This window comes from Sparus aurata, chromosome 1 (assembly GCF_900880675.1).
Source record: "Sparus aurata chromosome 1, fSpaAur1.1, whole genome shotgun sequence".
NCBI lineage: Eukaryota > Metazoa > Chordata > Actinopteri > Spariformes > Sparidae > Sparus > Sparus aurata.
Genome location: NC_044187.1, coordinates 14,605,498 through 14,618,859, shown reverse-complemented (window position 1 = coordinate 14,618,859; position 13,362 = coordinate 14,605,498). Strand labels below are relative to the sequence as shown.

Sequence of the window (13,362 nt, the reverse complement as noted above, 5' to 3'; positions counted from 1 at the left end):
ATGAAAGGCAAATCCCATTCAGGTTTTGGAGGCGTGCCATAAAGCATATATTCTGAATCCATAATATTAAAAGCTGCCATGGTGTCCTAATGATGAGCTTGATTTGCAGGCTGTGTTCACAAACAAGACAGGCGTTACCCCTCTAATATCTGCCACTTATCCATACATTTTCCTTGCGACAGGCCTCAGTACCCTCCAGCTGCTTTAATGTAGCTCAAGCACTTAGAGCAAAAGTCTCTTCCAGAGGTGTTTTATTTCTGCTACACCAATTATCACACAAGGCAAAACAGGTTTCTCTCTCCTGTCTCGCCTGATGTTTTATCATCTCACTTTTGCTTATAATGGGGCTGAAACACTTAGGCCATTGGCAACACTCATAGGCGCAGTGTTAAAAACAAAATCAGTGGCCCAGTAATGAAGAGAATAATTAGTGAGGCTGTCAAAACACAAAAAATTTAACTCTGTAAAATGAGCTGGAATCAAGGAGAATTTTTAAAAGAGGATTTCTAAAGACACTCTGTATTGCCCGATGGCCGCAGGGAAAATAAAAGAGAGGCAATTCCCAGATTTGGAGAGGCAACTGGAGGTTCACAGAAGTTCACACAAGTATAATTGTGCAATCAATCAAATGCCTTCTTTGTTGCCTGCCCGGGTAGAGGAGGAAAATTAAATGTTCATAAATGAGGATAATTCATGGCCAGTTGGAATGTGTAGAATGTGAGAGTGGCAAAAATGGAACTTCTATGTACAGTATATCAAATCATAATCACTGAGACTGCAGCTCTTCTCCCTGGTGAAAGTGGAAGTTTTACTACGCATCACAGCTGCATGTTGAAAGCCAAGAATTTCATTCTTCCTCTCTCACACACGCCCACAAGCGATGCCCTTAGCCGCCCCTCAAGTTCCCTCTGTTATGACTTGCTCACATCCATGTGGCTCGCTTGCCATTGTCGTGATTGACAAATGTCAAAAGCTGTCACCATCCACAGAGCTCTCTGGTGTGATTGGCAGAAGTCAAACCTCTGCTAACTTTTCAGAAATGAATTCACGAGCCTTTGACTGACTGAAAGGTCAGACAATTCAACTCACCTGCTGATGAAAGTCAAGGTAGAATTTGTTAATTTGCACACATTAATATCTTTAAGGTGGATCTCTGAGCCACCCATTTTGAGGATTATCGAATAGTCCCTTCATCTTTCAGCCCAGCATGCCATATTCTGTTTCCCTATACAGTGTGTGGCCTTGTCCACGCTTACATATCCTGGTCTCGGAAATAGAGTTTAAAAAAAAAGAATATCTCGCTTTCAAGTTTTAGCACCATTTCACAAATCATCTCTGTACAATCAACACACCTGAAAACGCATATCCACGGCCATTCACGTACATTCGGCATGCTTATGCTGTTGTGAATAGAAAGCAGATTCTATACTCTGATCGGTCACTTAGCTACAGAACATACTTTGTTCTGTTCTTGTTCAAAATGCAGTCAGTATGCTTTTTTGTCTCTCTTTCCATTATGATGCCACATACAGTGATTAACACGTGTGTCTGCATCAATGTTTCCAAAGGTCTCTGTTTCTGTCCGTTCAGGCGTAACAACTGACAATACAGTTTCTGAATGTCTTCACCCTGGAAGAAGTTTTCCAAAAGCTCAATTTTCAGTGCACAGGAAAGGCCAAAATATATATATTTTTAAAAATCTTGTTTTAATAAGTACGTTTGCACAGGACCTAAGAAAAAAGCAGCTGGTTTAATCCTGAAACCCAGCAGACTAAATCTGCTGGAAAGGTTAAAGAGCAGCGCTTATCCACCCTCATTTTATCGCTGCGGTGCTCCTGGGCAAGACCTTCAAGAGCTTCTCAGTGGTCAACAGCTCAGGCTATCAGACTTATGAAGGCTTCTGTGGCCAAAGAGTCGGCCATTTATCACAGGTTTGGTGATTCGATTCCTTTTGTAGTCTTAATGATTGTATGGAAATGAAAGGCAAATAGAAAAGCACTTTTGGTCATTCGATTGTTATGTCTATTCCTGTGTAAGCACACTAAGATCCAGCTAAAAGTAGTACAGTCCGATTCTGTGAATGTACTGTATACTCACTTGGTCAATAAAGCTGATTCTGATCAATTTTGCAAGCAATAATAAAAACATTGCTGAGAGATTATAGAGACAATTGTCATAAGGAGGCTGTGAATATAGCTGTATTTTGCAGAAACAGAAACAGAAACAGATATATATTAATAAAGAATGGTACACTGTTATATATTCATAGTCTCTGTGTTTTTCTGTGTTGACAGAACTTTAATTGGGCATGAAAAGTATGCATCCATTACAGCAGCAGATCTAATACCAACAGTACCATTAAATCATTTCACATTTTCTGCTTGGCAAGACTCCCAGGGAACGAGAAAAAGCAAGAGGTCACTAGTTTGACTAATTTTAGTATTGCCGACTTGAACAGCAGTACTTTTCAGCACTTGTGACATTGGCTGACATTGGCACAATGACGGTGAGGGAAGCAAAGTGGCCATCAGACAGGAGACAGTCCTTATCTGAGGACTGTTACTCTGGTAGGTTATCACTGCTCAGCTGTCCACCCAATCACTACCAAGACCTTTCTTGTATATCTCTGAGATTGGTTCTTGTAAAAGTGTGTTTGTGTGTGTTTGTGTGTGCGTGTGTGTGTGTGTGTGTGTGTGTGTGTGTGTGTATGTGTGTCCTCTAGCCCTCTCTCACTGTCTGCTTCCATTTTCTCTCCCCCCTCTCCCTTTCTGGCAGTTAACTTGTGCACTTACAGAAAATTCCCACCACATTGACACTCATCCAGCTAAAAGCAAGTGGCTGCGCCAAAAATATGTCAAGACACCGCCTTTTACACATCATGATTATTGACAGGGCAGGATTAACTGGGGCTGGGATTCTCCATACTTCAGCAGTTCATAATTGGAGCGACAATTCACCATGGAACAGTGGCTGCTCAAACTGCCTCCTGAGATGTGGCTAATATCTGCCATACAGTTCTCAAATTAGGTAGAATAAGGAGAATAAGGGAATTTGCAACGGTCAATACAAAATTGTAAATGGTATTGTTGTCACTGTTGCAATTATTTTCTAACAAGTGAGAAAAGTATTTTTGTGCTTGCGAATTTTTGAGTAACACCTTGGGCTGTGCAATGTCTGGCACATGAGGATGTCTACATTGAAACACAGTTATGGCTGAATATGTGATTTTGACTTTGAGGTAGTGTGCATCCTTATAGTTGCCTTTAGGCAGGAGGTTGCTCATTAGCACATCACTGTAGTCACAGCTGTTGCTGCTGTCGCTCTGACCCGACGATCTCAACCAGGCAAGAACACTGTCGACCGTCACCACCTACATACATCCCTGTGCTGCATTCAAAAGGATCTTCGTCTCTGCACCACATGTCCGTAACTCAGTTCTGTTCAGCCTCAGAAGCTGGAAACGAAGTTAGCCATCTATACTGGGAAGCTAAGCTAAGAAAACACAAATAATGAGGGAACGATTGAGAGAAACACAGCCCGCAGAAAAGAAACACTGGTGCCACAAATGTAACCAAGTATCCTCGGTTTGCCTAAGTGAGCAGATTTAATCAGAAAATATCAATAATAAATAACAAACTTTTCATTTTCTCTCCTTGGTTTTCCAGACGGTATCTCTGAGGGGACACACTGCTTTTCAATATGATGGTACAGGGCTCAGAAGTTGATGATTGTCAACCACTGACGATGATGGCCCAAGCCTAGCCCAAACCATTGGCTTATATCAATGTCATAGTGTCTCCTCCCTACGATACACTGGGTGATTGTAAATGTGTATTAAAATAAGTACAGGGCTGTTATAACTTGCTCTTTGGTATCTTGCCGCACAACATTTGTTTACTGATAACAAAATGCTTCCAGGGTACAAACAACTGGAGTGAGCTCATCCTGTTCATGATTTCGGACCCAAAGTCTCGATTGTTACTACATAGGGAGGGAGACCAAATGAATTGTCTTTTTCCAAATCTGATCTGATATAAAAAGTTCAAACAAGGGACCCACTGCAAAAAAAAAAAAATCCAACAATTCCTCATCCCACCAAGCTTTGGGATTCCACTCATACAACCTCTATCCAATTTTCTCAGCCTGTGTGTGTGTGTGTGTGTGTGTGTGTATCCTGCATATGTGTGTGTGTCAAGCAGGTCAGCAGTTTGAGATAGAACTTCGATCAGCTCTTTCTCCGTTGCCCCCTGAATCAAAGATATCTTGCTTTCTCCTTTTAGTGCATATGTGTGAGTGTGTATGTGTGTGTTCATCAGGGTGCTTGTGGCAGCCAGAGAAGGAGATGGCCATTATAGCAACACAGTAAAAACCCCTGTGCTTGTGTTTTATTTGATTGAATACATTTTATGGCGGCTTTATGGGAATGACCGGACATGCGCCATTTTCCTGTTTTACTCAGATGAGGTCTTTTGTTTGTCACACTACGGTGCACATCGCAGGAACCAATCAAAATTCCTCACCATGGCCGGTAATAGGAATGCAAACTGAAAACTGCATTACACATTCATTCCAGATTGCAGAGAGCAAAGGCAGGACAAATAAGGCTGTGATTAGAGAGAAGAGCTCTTCCAGAGGCAGCTGTCCTATCCCTTTATACCACAAGAACACTCAGTAATAGGTTTGCACTGACAACAAACCACAGGTCTGTCATTAGTAGGGTGACTTCAAGCGTCTTCGAAGGGGTAAGTGAACACAAACATAATGCACGCAACACACACACAAAGAATCGTATTTGCCTCGTTCATATGCTTATAGTAAAGGCCTCTGTTTATCCCATCTCTCTGGGATGAGCCTCAAGTTAATGATTGGCCACTGCGATTTGATCCAAGAGCCCTAAATGACTCGTCTGACCTCATCTTCCACTCCAACCACCATTGCAGGTAAAAGCTGTTTTACACTTGAACGTCTAGCCTGTATTTGAAATGTAATTACAATCATTTTGTGCTCTCTACCATGACTGCCTGATGCGGCTTTCAACAATGTTCGAGACAAGCTGCAGCAAATTAGTTATAGTTGAATCATCTTTGTTTAAGGCATTAAGCTCAAAGATTTGGCTGAGCCTTTGATAAAATTGCTTTAAATGAAGTGATCTCTGTGAAAGAACTTCTTTTCAGCCAGAGTGAATATTTCTTGATTCAGAGATCAGGATGCGAGCTGAAAAGGGAATTTATTGCCCCTGGGAGGCATTCAGAGTGCAGCTGCAGGTAAGACATCAGTGACAAAGTAAGGCTAGCCTGTCATCCTTTGACAACCAGGGCTTTGGGGGGGGGGGGGGGATCACTTACACCTGAGAGATATCTAACCCCGTTGCGCTCCTTCTCACACCTCCACTCCCTCACTTATCGCCCTCTCAGCCCAGTGTGTGTTCTCAAATATTCATGACCATGCAGCCAGTGTCATCTTAGAATATCTAAATGGGAAGCCCAAGGCAGAGGGAAATCATCCTACTATGAAATTCTCCGGTCCCCTACGAATGTTAAAGCAGTCATGTATAAACCTCGCTCCATCAGTTCCCTCCCCCTCACTGTTACACTTTCTTCCTTTCTCATTTCCACTCCAAAACTCTTCTGGAGAACAGACAACGTGGCATAAAAAAAAAAAAAAAAAAAAAAGTTTTTTTCAATACATATTAAGTGGTTACCATGTGTGCTATCTGCTTTCCATTGCAGTGATCAGCTCGTGGCACAACATCTGCTACAGGAGCTGAAAGTGATATGTAAAACTTTTGACAGCTGATTTGTAAAACACATACACACACACACACAAGCAAACACAGCAAATTGCCCCCATACTCGCTCCCTCTGAAAAAAACCAACATTAATTGAGTGAGCCTAGGCTGAGTGATTCCCGATCTGCCACTTAAGCGGCTGGGGGCTGACGCATTGTGCCAGCTCGTGTTCAGGGTCATGCCTGTGTCACTTAAAGACTCTCTAATGAGACCCAGACAAGCACGCTGTGCCCAACCGAGCGGAGCCAAAAAATCTAAAAGCCAACCGCAGCATGAGAGCACTGGTGCTTGGGTAAAAAAAAAGAGGAAATAAAGGTCTTCAAGTATTGTAAGGCCGCTACATGAGGTCCACTAAGAGAAAGGGAGATGGGATTTCTGAAATGGCAACAAAAACACTTGAGACAAATTTTCTAACTCTTTGTTTCTTTGGTCACAGAAAGTTGTGAATGCAGCTGATCATTCACAACTTTTTCCCTGTGGTTTGAAGGCAGTGGTGGGTGTGGAGATGAGTGTGGAAAAGTTCAGCAGGAAGTGTCCTGTAAGGCATTTGGATCAGCTTTAAAGGCCCAGTGTGGAGGAATTAGTGGCATCGTTTGGTGAGGTTGCAGATTGCAACCAACTGAACGCCTCTTGCCTCACCCTTCACTACAGTGGCCACTAAAACGCAAAAAAACGCAAAAATATGGCCCTTTCTAGAGTCAGTGTTTGGCTTGGAAGTTCTGGACTGCTGTAGAGCCCATGTGACACATGATGGACTCTAGGGGTGGGAATCTCTTGGCACCTCACGATTCGATTCTTAACCGATTCTCGATGCATCTTGATGCAACAATTTTTTTGTGTACATTTCCATGCATGATTTAAAATAATAATAATAATAATAATAATAATAATCAAATCTGAGTTTGCTAATCACTTCCTACTGTTGTGGTGATCACTAAAGGAAATCAACAGATTAATTAACTTAATATAATTAATATTTAATTATTTTAATATTTCATTAAAGAAAAGGCTTTTCTTTGTCACAAATAGATTTGACTTGAAAACAGAAACCTCCTGTTACAGGCAATGAGCATATCCCTGAGAGAAAAACAGTATACCGTAGCCTATATAAACATAAAAAAGCTTTCAATGCAATAACCAATGCAGCTTGCATTTCAACACATTATGGACCTATGCATCAACTCTCATACTAAAACATGACTACTTTTGGTCATTGATAATAAAAAAATAAACAGATTAATTTTTCTTCTCTGTGTCATTAAAGAAAAGGCTGCTCTCAATCAAAGATAAGAATTAGACTTCTCCTAACACAAAATCCTCCTGTTATGTGTGATAGGAAGCATATCCCGATGCTATGCTACTTTATGCCACCTGCATTTCAACACATTGTGCAACAACTTAAAGCACAACATGTTGAAATGCAAGCGGTGCGCAACAAAGCATGACTGAATACAGACGCAAGTCCTCAGCAATCAAAGTTGCGGTAGAGTTTGTAATTTGCTTCGCTCTTTCCGAATTGGGTGAAAAATGTTATATCGCTTGCTCGATGATCCTCTAGCTGGAAGCAACTACAACCATGCTTCCACACGCTTGCTGTTAAAGCGAGGCTGCCGGTTGAATGTTGCGCTGAGCCATCTCATGTTTTTTTGTTGTGTGCACACCATCGACTGTCCGGGCGCTGCACTTCCGCAATTACGAGTTCCACCTCTTGTGTTCCGTCAACATTACGTTGTCAGTTAACATTTAGAAAATCGATTTTTGACTTTTGTAAATCGATTCAGAATCGTCCACGTCCGCGTTGCGATGCATCTAAGAATCGATTATTTCTCCCACCCCTAATGGACTCTGTGAAAGTAGGCCCCTTGTGCAAAGACGCCACCTATTCAGTCCAATCAGATTTGCTCGCTTGGCACATATGCCAACAAAGTTTTCTGCTTCTAGCTTTACTTCCTGGTTATGCGGCCCATTGAATATGCACAATAGAGTTTCTCATGGTGGTACAGAAAAAACTTTGAGCTGATTTTTAAAAAAGTTTTTTTATAGCTGCAATCCTCCCAGTGGCCACTAGGCAAAACTGTAAGCAATGTTGAGCATCTCCATGTCTAAATAGTATATTAATGCAGAGGACCTGCTCACTCTGTAGTTATGAAAGGCTCTGTCTTAGGTACCAAAAACAAATGTTTCTTAGTATAAACGACTGTAAACATAATGATTGTTATCTTCCATTTCTGGCCCTAAATCCAATGCACTGGACGTTTAAGTGCTTTAAGCCAAGCTTGAGTGAAATGCTGTGTTGTGTATCAGTTATATTCTTGACAGACTGACAGGAGCTACTGAGAACTATCACTCACATGTGGAAAGAGTGAGGGACAGCATAAAAGGCATTTGAGATGCCAAATTCTAAAGCAGTTAATACATTTTCATATCCTGTGCGTGTATATTACACATTGTATGGAAGCAGCTACCTAGGAAAGTAGTTTTTTAATCTACCTGTTTTTCACACTTGAATTTAGGTTGTAAATATTTCATCAGGCAATCAGAAAAATATCTTGGTATCCAGGCTGGCCTGGCCACTTGTTTATTTTAGTAAAACCTCAGGTGGCAACACAATGCACAGCACAAGAAATGCTCCCAGGAAGGAGGCGGACAATGAACAGAGAGTTTATACAGTGCTAAGCTCACATTGGTGTTGTTCAACATGAATATTCAACACACACCTTAGAATAAACCATTGTGTTCCCATTTCAAGTGAATTTCATCGGAGATTACTGTATGTTCCACAGCTGAATTCAAAGACGTAAATGATGATACAGCGAGAAACCACAGTTAGAGCCAGTCCAGGAAAAACACAAGTAAATGGTGTGCTACAAAATAAAAGTCATATTAAAGTAAATTGATCAACATATCTTATGTTTCAGCATCTATTTTTTGCAAAGTACTGGACAACTAAGAATAGAGGTTTAAACCCTGCTTTCTGTTTTATGCTGTTTTTGAATGACAGGAAAACAGTAGTACACATAGCACAGTATGTTCCTTTAAATAAAAACATCTGAGTTTCATTTTCAAAGAATTTGTCAATAATCACTTGATCCTTTAATCGTTTAAAGAATCAATTACAACAGCAAACTATGAGAACATGCTCAGAATCTAGCTTTTGCATATTTGGCAGCCGAAGATATTCTAGCACAGTGCGGCACAGTCTAGAAAAGGAGCTGGAGCAGGATGAATACATTAATAGCTGGAAGAATACATTATCAGCAGGTGGAGTTTGCGACAAATCAGCCTCAAATCAGCTACCCTCTGTTCCTCTGTTACCAGGAGACGGGAGCCCAGGCCCACATCTCGAGGGGGATTATTGTCTCCAGGATGCAGAGTCCCATGGCCCAAACACACATTTCCCAAATACTAAGATCTGGCACACCAAATATGGATGCAAAACCAGATGATGGCCTTACTTGAGTTGAATTATGTGTCATAAGACATATATTCCTTTGCAAAATTCCAATGGAATGACAGACTATGTAGGCTATAACTAAATAACCTATAAGATGTATAAAATGTGTTTCATTTTCATTTGTGATGGTCTATTTCTTTATTCTGAAGGAAAAGGAATGGTCTGGCTGTTTATGCAACTGCATCAACTGACAGCTTCCCATAATAATCCCATTGACACAAATTCATATATTACTTCAATTATCCAGAGGAAGCTGTGTTTGGAGTTGCTTCAAGGAAAATGTCCCCAGATGTCTGCTGGAGCTTGGGATGCATCCTGAGGACACTTCCTGAATTATTTCACTCAATAAACAAGAAATATGTGCAGTTCGGTGAACCAGTCCGGTGTTTATAGAAACACAGAAGCCTGTTTTCATAATTAAGTAAAGCCTGGTGTGTTGTCTGAACACCAAAGCAATCACTGAAGATAACCATCACTATTTGACCTGTGCACTCCTATAGCCACCACACTACTCTAGTAATTCCTTTTAATTCATTATCATATACACATTAAATTAGCACAAACTCAACATAAATGAAAAGGTTTGGTGTTTTTGAAGAGTATGATATGGATACTGGTACTTGGGTGTGCGATGAGAAACTGAGGCAGCAGGTGGTAAAAAAACACAGTTTCAGGCCAATGTAACAAATTGCACAACCTACCCACCATCGTGCAAATAGATTTGTTTGAAGCTACAAAAGCGTTTAACAGTCACACTATTAGTGCACAAAAACTGACTTCTGCCAGACAAAATGGTACTGAAGCCATGTTTCAACTATTGCTCTGCCACTGCTGGCTCTGTGGCACAAAATCAGAGGCCTCAATGTGATACATCTGCAAATACCAACCCCTTTCTATAATGAAGACTTACTCATTATAAAGCTCATGAGTGTTTCATAGTACGTAATGCCAACTTATGATTTAAGCACTCAGGGTTAAGTGGGGTGCTTGATTAAGATCATGCATACACCCACACTGAAGAGCCTGTTATAAAGTCTGTTTTAAATGTCTGAATCAGAGAACCCGGACCATTCAGAATTATATGTCGGGCTCTCTTTCCCATTCCCACTGATGTGTTCGCTGGTTTTCTCAGGGGATCAACACCAGAAGATGAGCTGCCATGCTCAGATGCTCATCGAAGGCTGCACATCCTTTTCCTTCAAAACTCAAGGCAAAAGGTCTTGGTCTCAGACTGACTCAGTCGAATGATTACTGAGAGAGTGCCATAATCCACAGTCTGCTATAAATCAGCGCAGAACTCTTTGCACCTCAGAATCTGTAGGATAAATTTAAACATAATGAGATTCTGCAGCAGATTTCACACAGTGTTTCATGTTCATCCCCTGTAAAGTTTAAAGCTCAGTGCCGCACTACCAACATTTGAGAGATGATTGCTCCACAACTGGCTTTGAACACATCCTCATCATTATCTCTCTCACACACACAGACACACACACACACACACACACACACACACACACACACTGGATTCTCAACATACAAACATGGAACTAACACTAACACAACAACTGTTTACTCACTGATTCCTGGCTCTTGTCCTTTGCATCATACACAGTCAGCTTGACTAGTGTCTCCGGGCTAGCAGGATACTCTGAAGGGAAGGTCACCCCCGTCAGAAACAGCGGGTCTTTGTTCGCCTGTCGGAGAGAGGGACGCCACAGAAACAGGGTGAGATAATGTGTGAGTGTTAGTGTGTGTGCATGTGTGACTGTCTGTACCCTCATGCACATTTTTACCACAACACACGTGTTCAAAATAAGAAAGCAGGAAGCCATAGGGAGAGAGGGAGGCTCGGGTTGGTAAATGAGCCAACAGCTGGACTCAGTCTGTCCTCCTCCTTTTCCTCCTCCTCCTCCTCCTCACAGCATTTCTCCCCGCTCCCCTGCTGCCTCTCCTGGGCACAAAGGAGGAGTAGATAGAGCTCTCCCTAGTGGGTCTACCTGGAGCTCTGGCATAACTACAGTCTTCCCAACTGAAACTGCAGGCCAGGAGCAACAATTGTTGACAGGTAACTGGCACAGTGACAGGGTTTCAATGGGATTAAACCAGTGCTCACAGCAGCCAGTGTTGGGTCTTCACACATGCCGGAGGACTGCAGAGCATTCACTAATAGTCACTCACAACTTTCCTGAAATCACAAGATCCAGTCATCATTTTTAATTCCCAAAGCGGTTGAACCTCAGAGGCCTTGTTTTCATTACACTGTAAAAAATGTCCACCTTAGCAAGGGTGTTGCTGACATTTACTTTAGATTCAAACCCTTCTCTAAGACCTCTGCAGTGCCAGTAGAGTGAGGACCTGTGTGTCACTTGAATTTTCTATAAACACAGTGCTTCAGGAAATAAGACAGGTCTCTCTCCCAGCATCTAAAACATGTCACTTGTTTCAAGAACACTATGAAAAAAGGGACATTTTCTGACAGTTTCGAGATAATATACTTGATTAAAACAGTGTTCTTGAGACAGGAGATTTTTGTTGTAAGAAACTTGAAATTGTTTAAAAGAATGAAATCGAAAGTAGAATCCTATCAAATGGCGGTCTGAAAAGATTTTCAGTGATTTTAAGTTCCGCTATGTTGTGTTATCCTGAAAGATTCAGAAAGCTCAGGTCCACAACTCAGTCCAGTCATCGCCCTGAGTCAATTCTAGCCCAGGAACTATTTCAGGTAATCTCTCTTAGTCATTCTTTTCTCTAAATTTAATCTGATACCGTACATACTGGACTACATGCCGCCGAAAATAAACTCTCAGAAATGATGGGCTGTGTAGAATCTGCAATAAATCCTAACATAAGTGAATTTTTTGCACCAGAAGCTGAGGGGCTTTTCTGGGGAGATTGTTTAGCCATTTGGTGTTGTCTGCTTGAACCATTTCAAAGCATTCTGTGTTTACACTGGGGACTTCCTCTTCCTCTGCGCTGATGGGCGTCTGTAGAACGCAGCCCTTCGGGACCGCGTGGGGACAGGCTGGGGAGTGGTAATGAGACTGACACAGACAGACTGGCAGACATGTATAAGAGTTGGTCACACCCTTGAGTTTAAAAAAAAAAAATCAGCAAAGGAACCTCTTGTATGGTTGAAATAAATAATGATTATCCTGGTAAATACTTTTAGAATATATTAGGGAAGCCCTAAACATTCATAGATCAAACATATTGTTTCCTCCGTCTTCCCATGATAAGGAGTTAAGTTTTACGTGTTTTGTCAAGATCAGGAGTTATTCATGTCATTATCACAAGATAACAACTGTTGTTTTCCAGAGATAAAGAGATAAATCTGTCGAGATCTCCAGATAAAGAACTTTGTCGGGAAAACAGCTGTTGTTTTCCTGAGATAACAAGATCACTTTGTCAAGATCTTCAGATAATGAACATTGTTCACAAGAAAGCAACTGATGGATGACACTCGTGCAGGCAAGTAAGCCTTTTCTGCGTTTGTTTGGTGCTTTTAAACTTTATTCTTAATTAGTTTTGATTGAATAGTAAACTGAATCAATGTAATGTTGTCAGTGGAGCTCACTTCATATTTTGTCAACACTCATTTATTCAGCACCACCATATTGGAAATATTGCTCTGTGCGGCCTTGAAGAAAAGAGGGGCTCAGGACGAAAAATCATGCAGGACCAGAGAAAATACATCTGAAACTTTACTTGGTAAGTTAAACTTGGACCGAATCTCATTATCTCAAGAAAAACAACAGTTCTTGATAACAACTCTTGATAATGACACGATTAACTTGTGATATTGTTAAAAAAATGAGCTGTTGGTGTCTCGTTACACTGATGTAAATAACTTGTGAGAAAACACATAAAACACATAAAATAAAACTTTTTATCATATAAAAAAATGACAAAATAATATGTTGGGCCATTTACGGCTTCTGTAATAGTGATATACTGCATATGGAAAAATCACAAGTGAAATATTCTAACTGGTCTGTTTCCCTGAATTTTATAAGATAATTCTCTTAACACATATAAAACAACATTTGAATCCAATTTGGACTACAAACTCATAACAAGGTTTTGTAAAATGATTTATCATCAACATGGGATTTCATTC

At 40.9% G+C, this 13,362-nt stretch overlaps 1 protein-coding gene across 4 annotated transcripts in view; it reads right to left on the bottom strand.

The window, feature by feature from the left end:
- inpp4b (inositol polyphosphate-4-phosphatase type II B) overlaps positions 1–13,362 on the bottom strand; it is a 231,750-nt gene that overhangs the window by 108,581 nt on the left and 109,807 nt on the right. For all 4 annotated transcript variants that reach the window (XM_030426674.1, XM_030426660.1, XM_030426667.1 and 1 more), the window contains one exon: positions 10,823–10,939. In XM_030426674.1, coding sequence (XP_030282534.1) covers positions 10,823–10,939 — 117 coding nt within the window. The remainder of the gene's footprint in view (positions 1–10,822; positions 10,940–13,362) is intronic.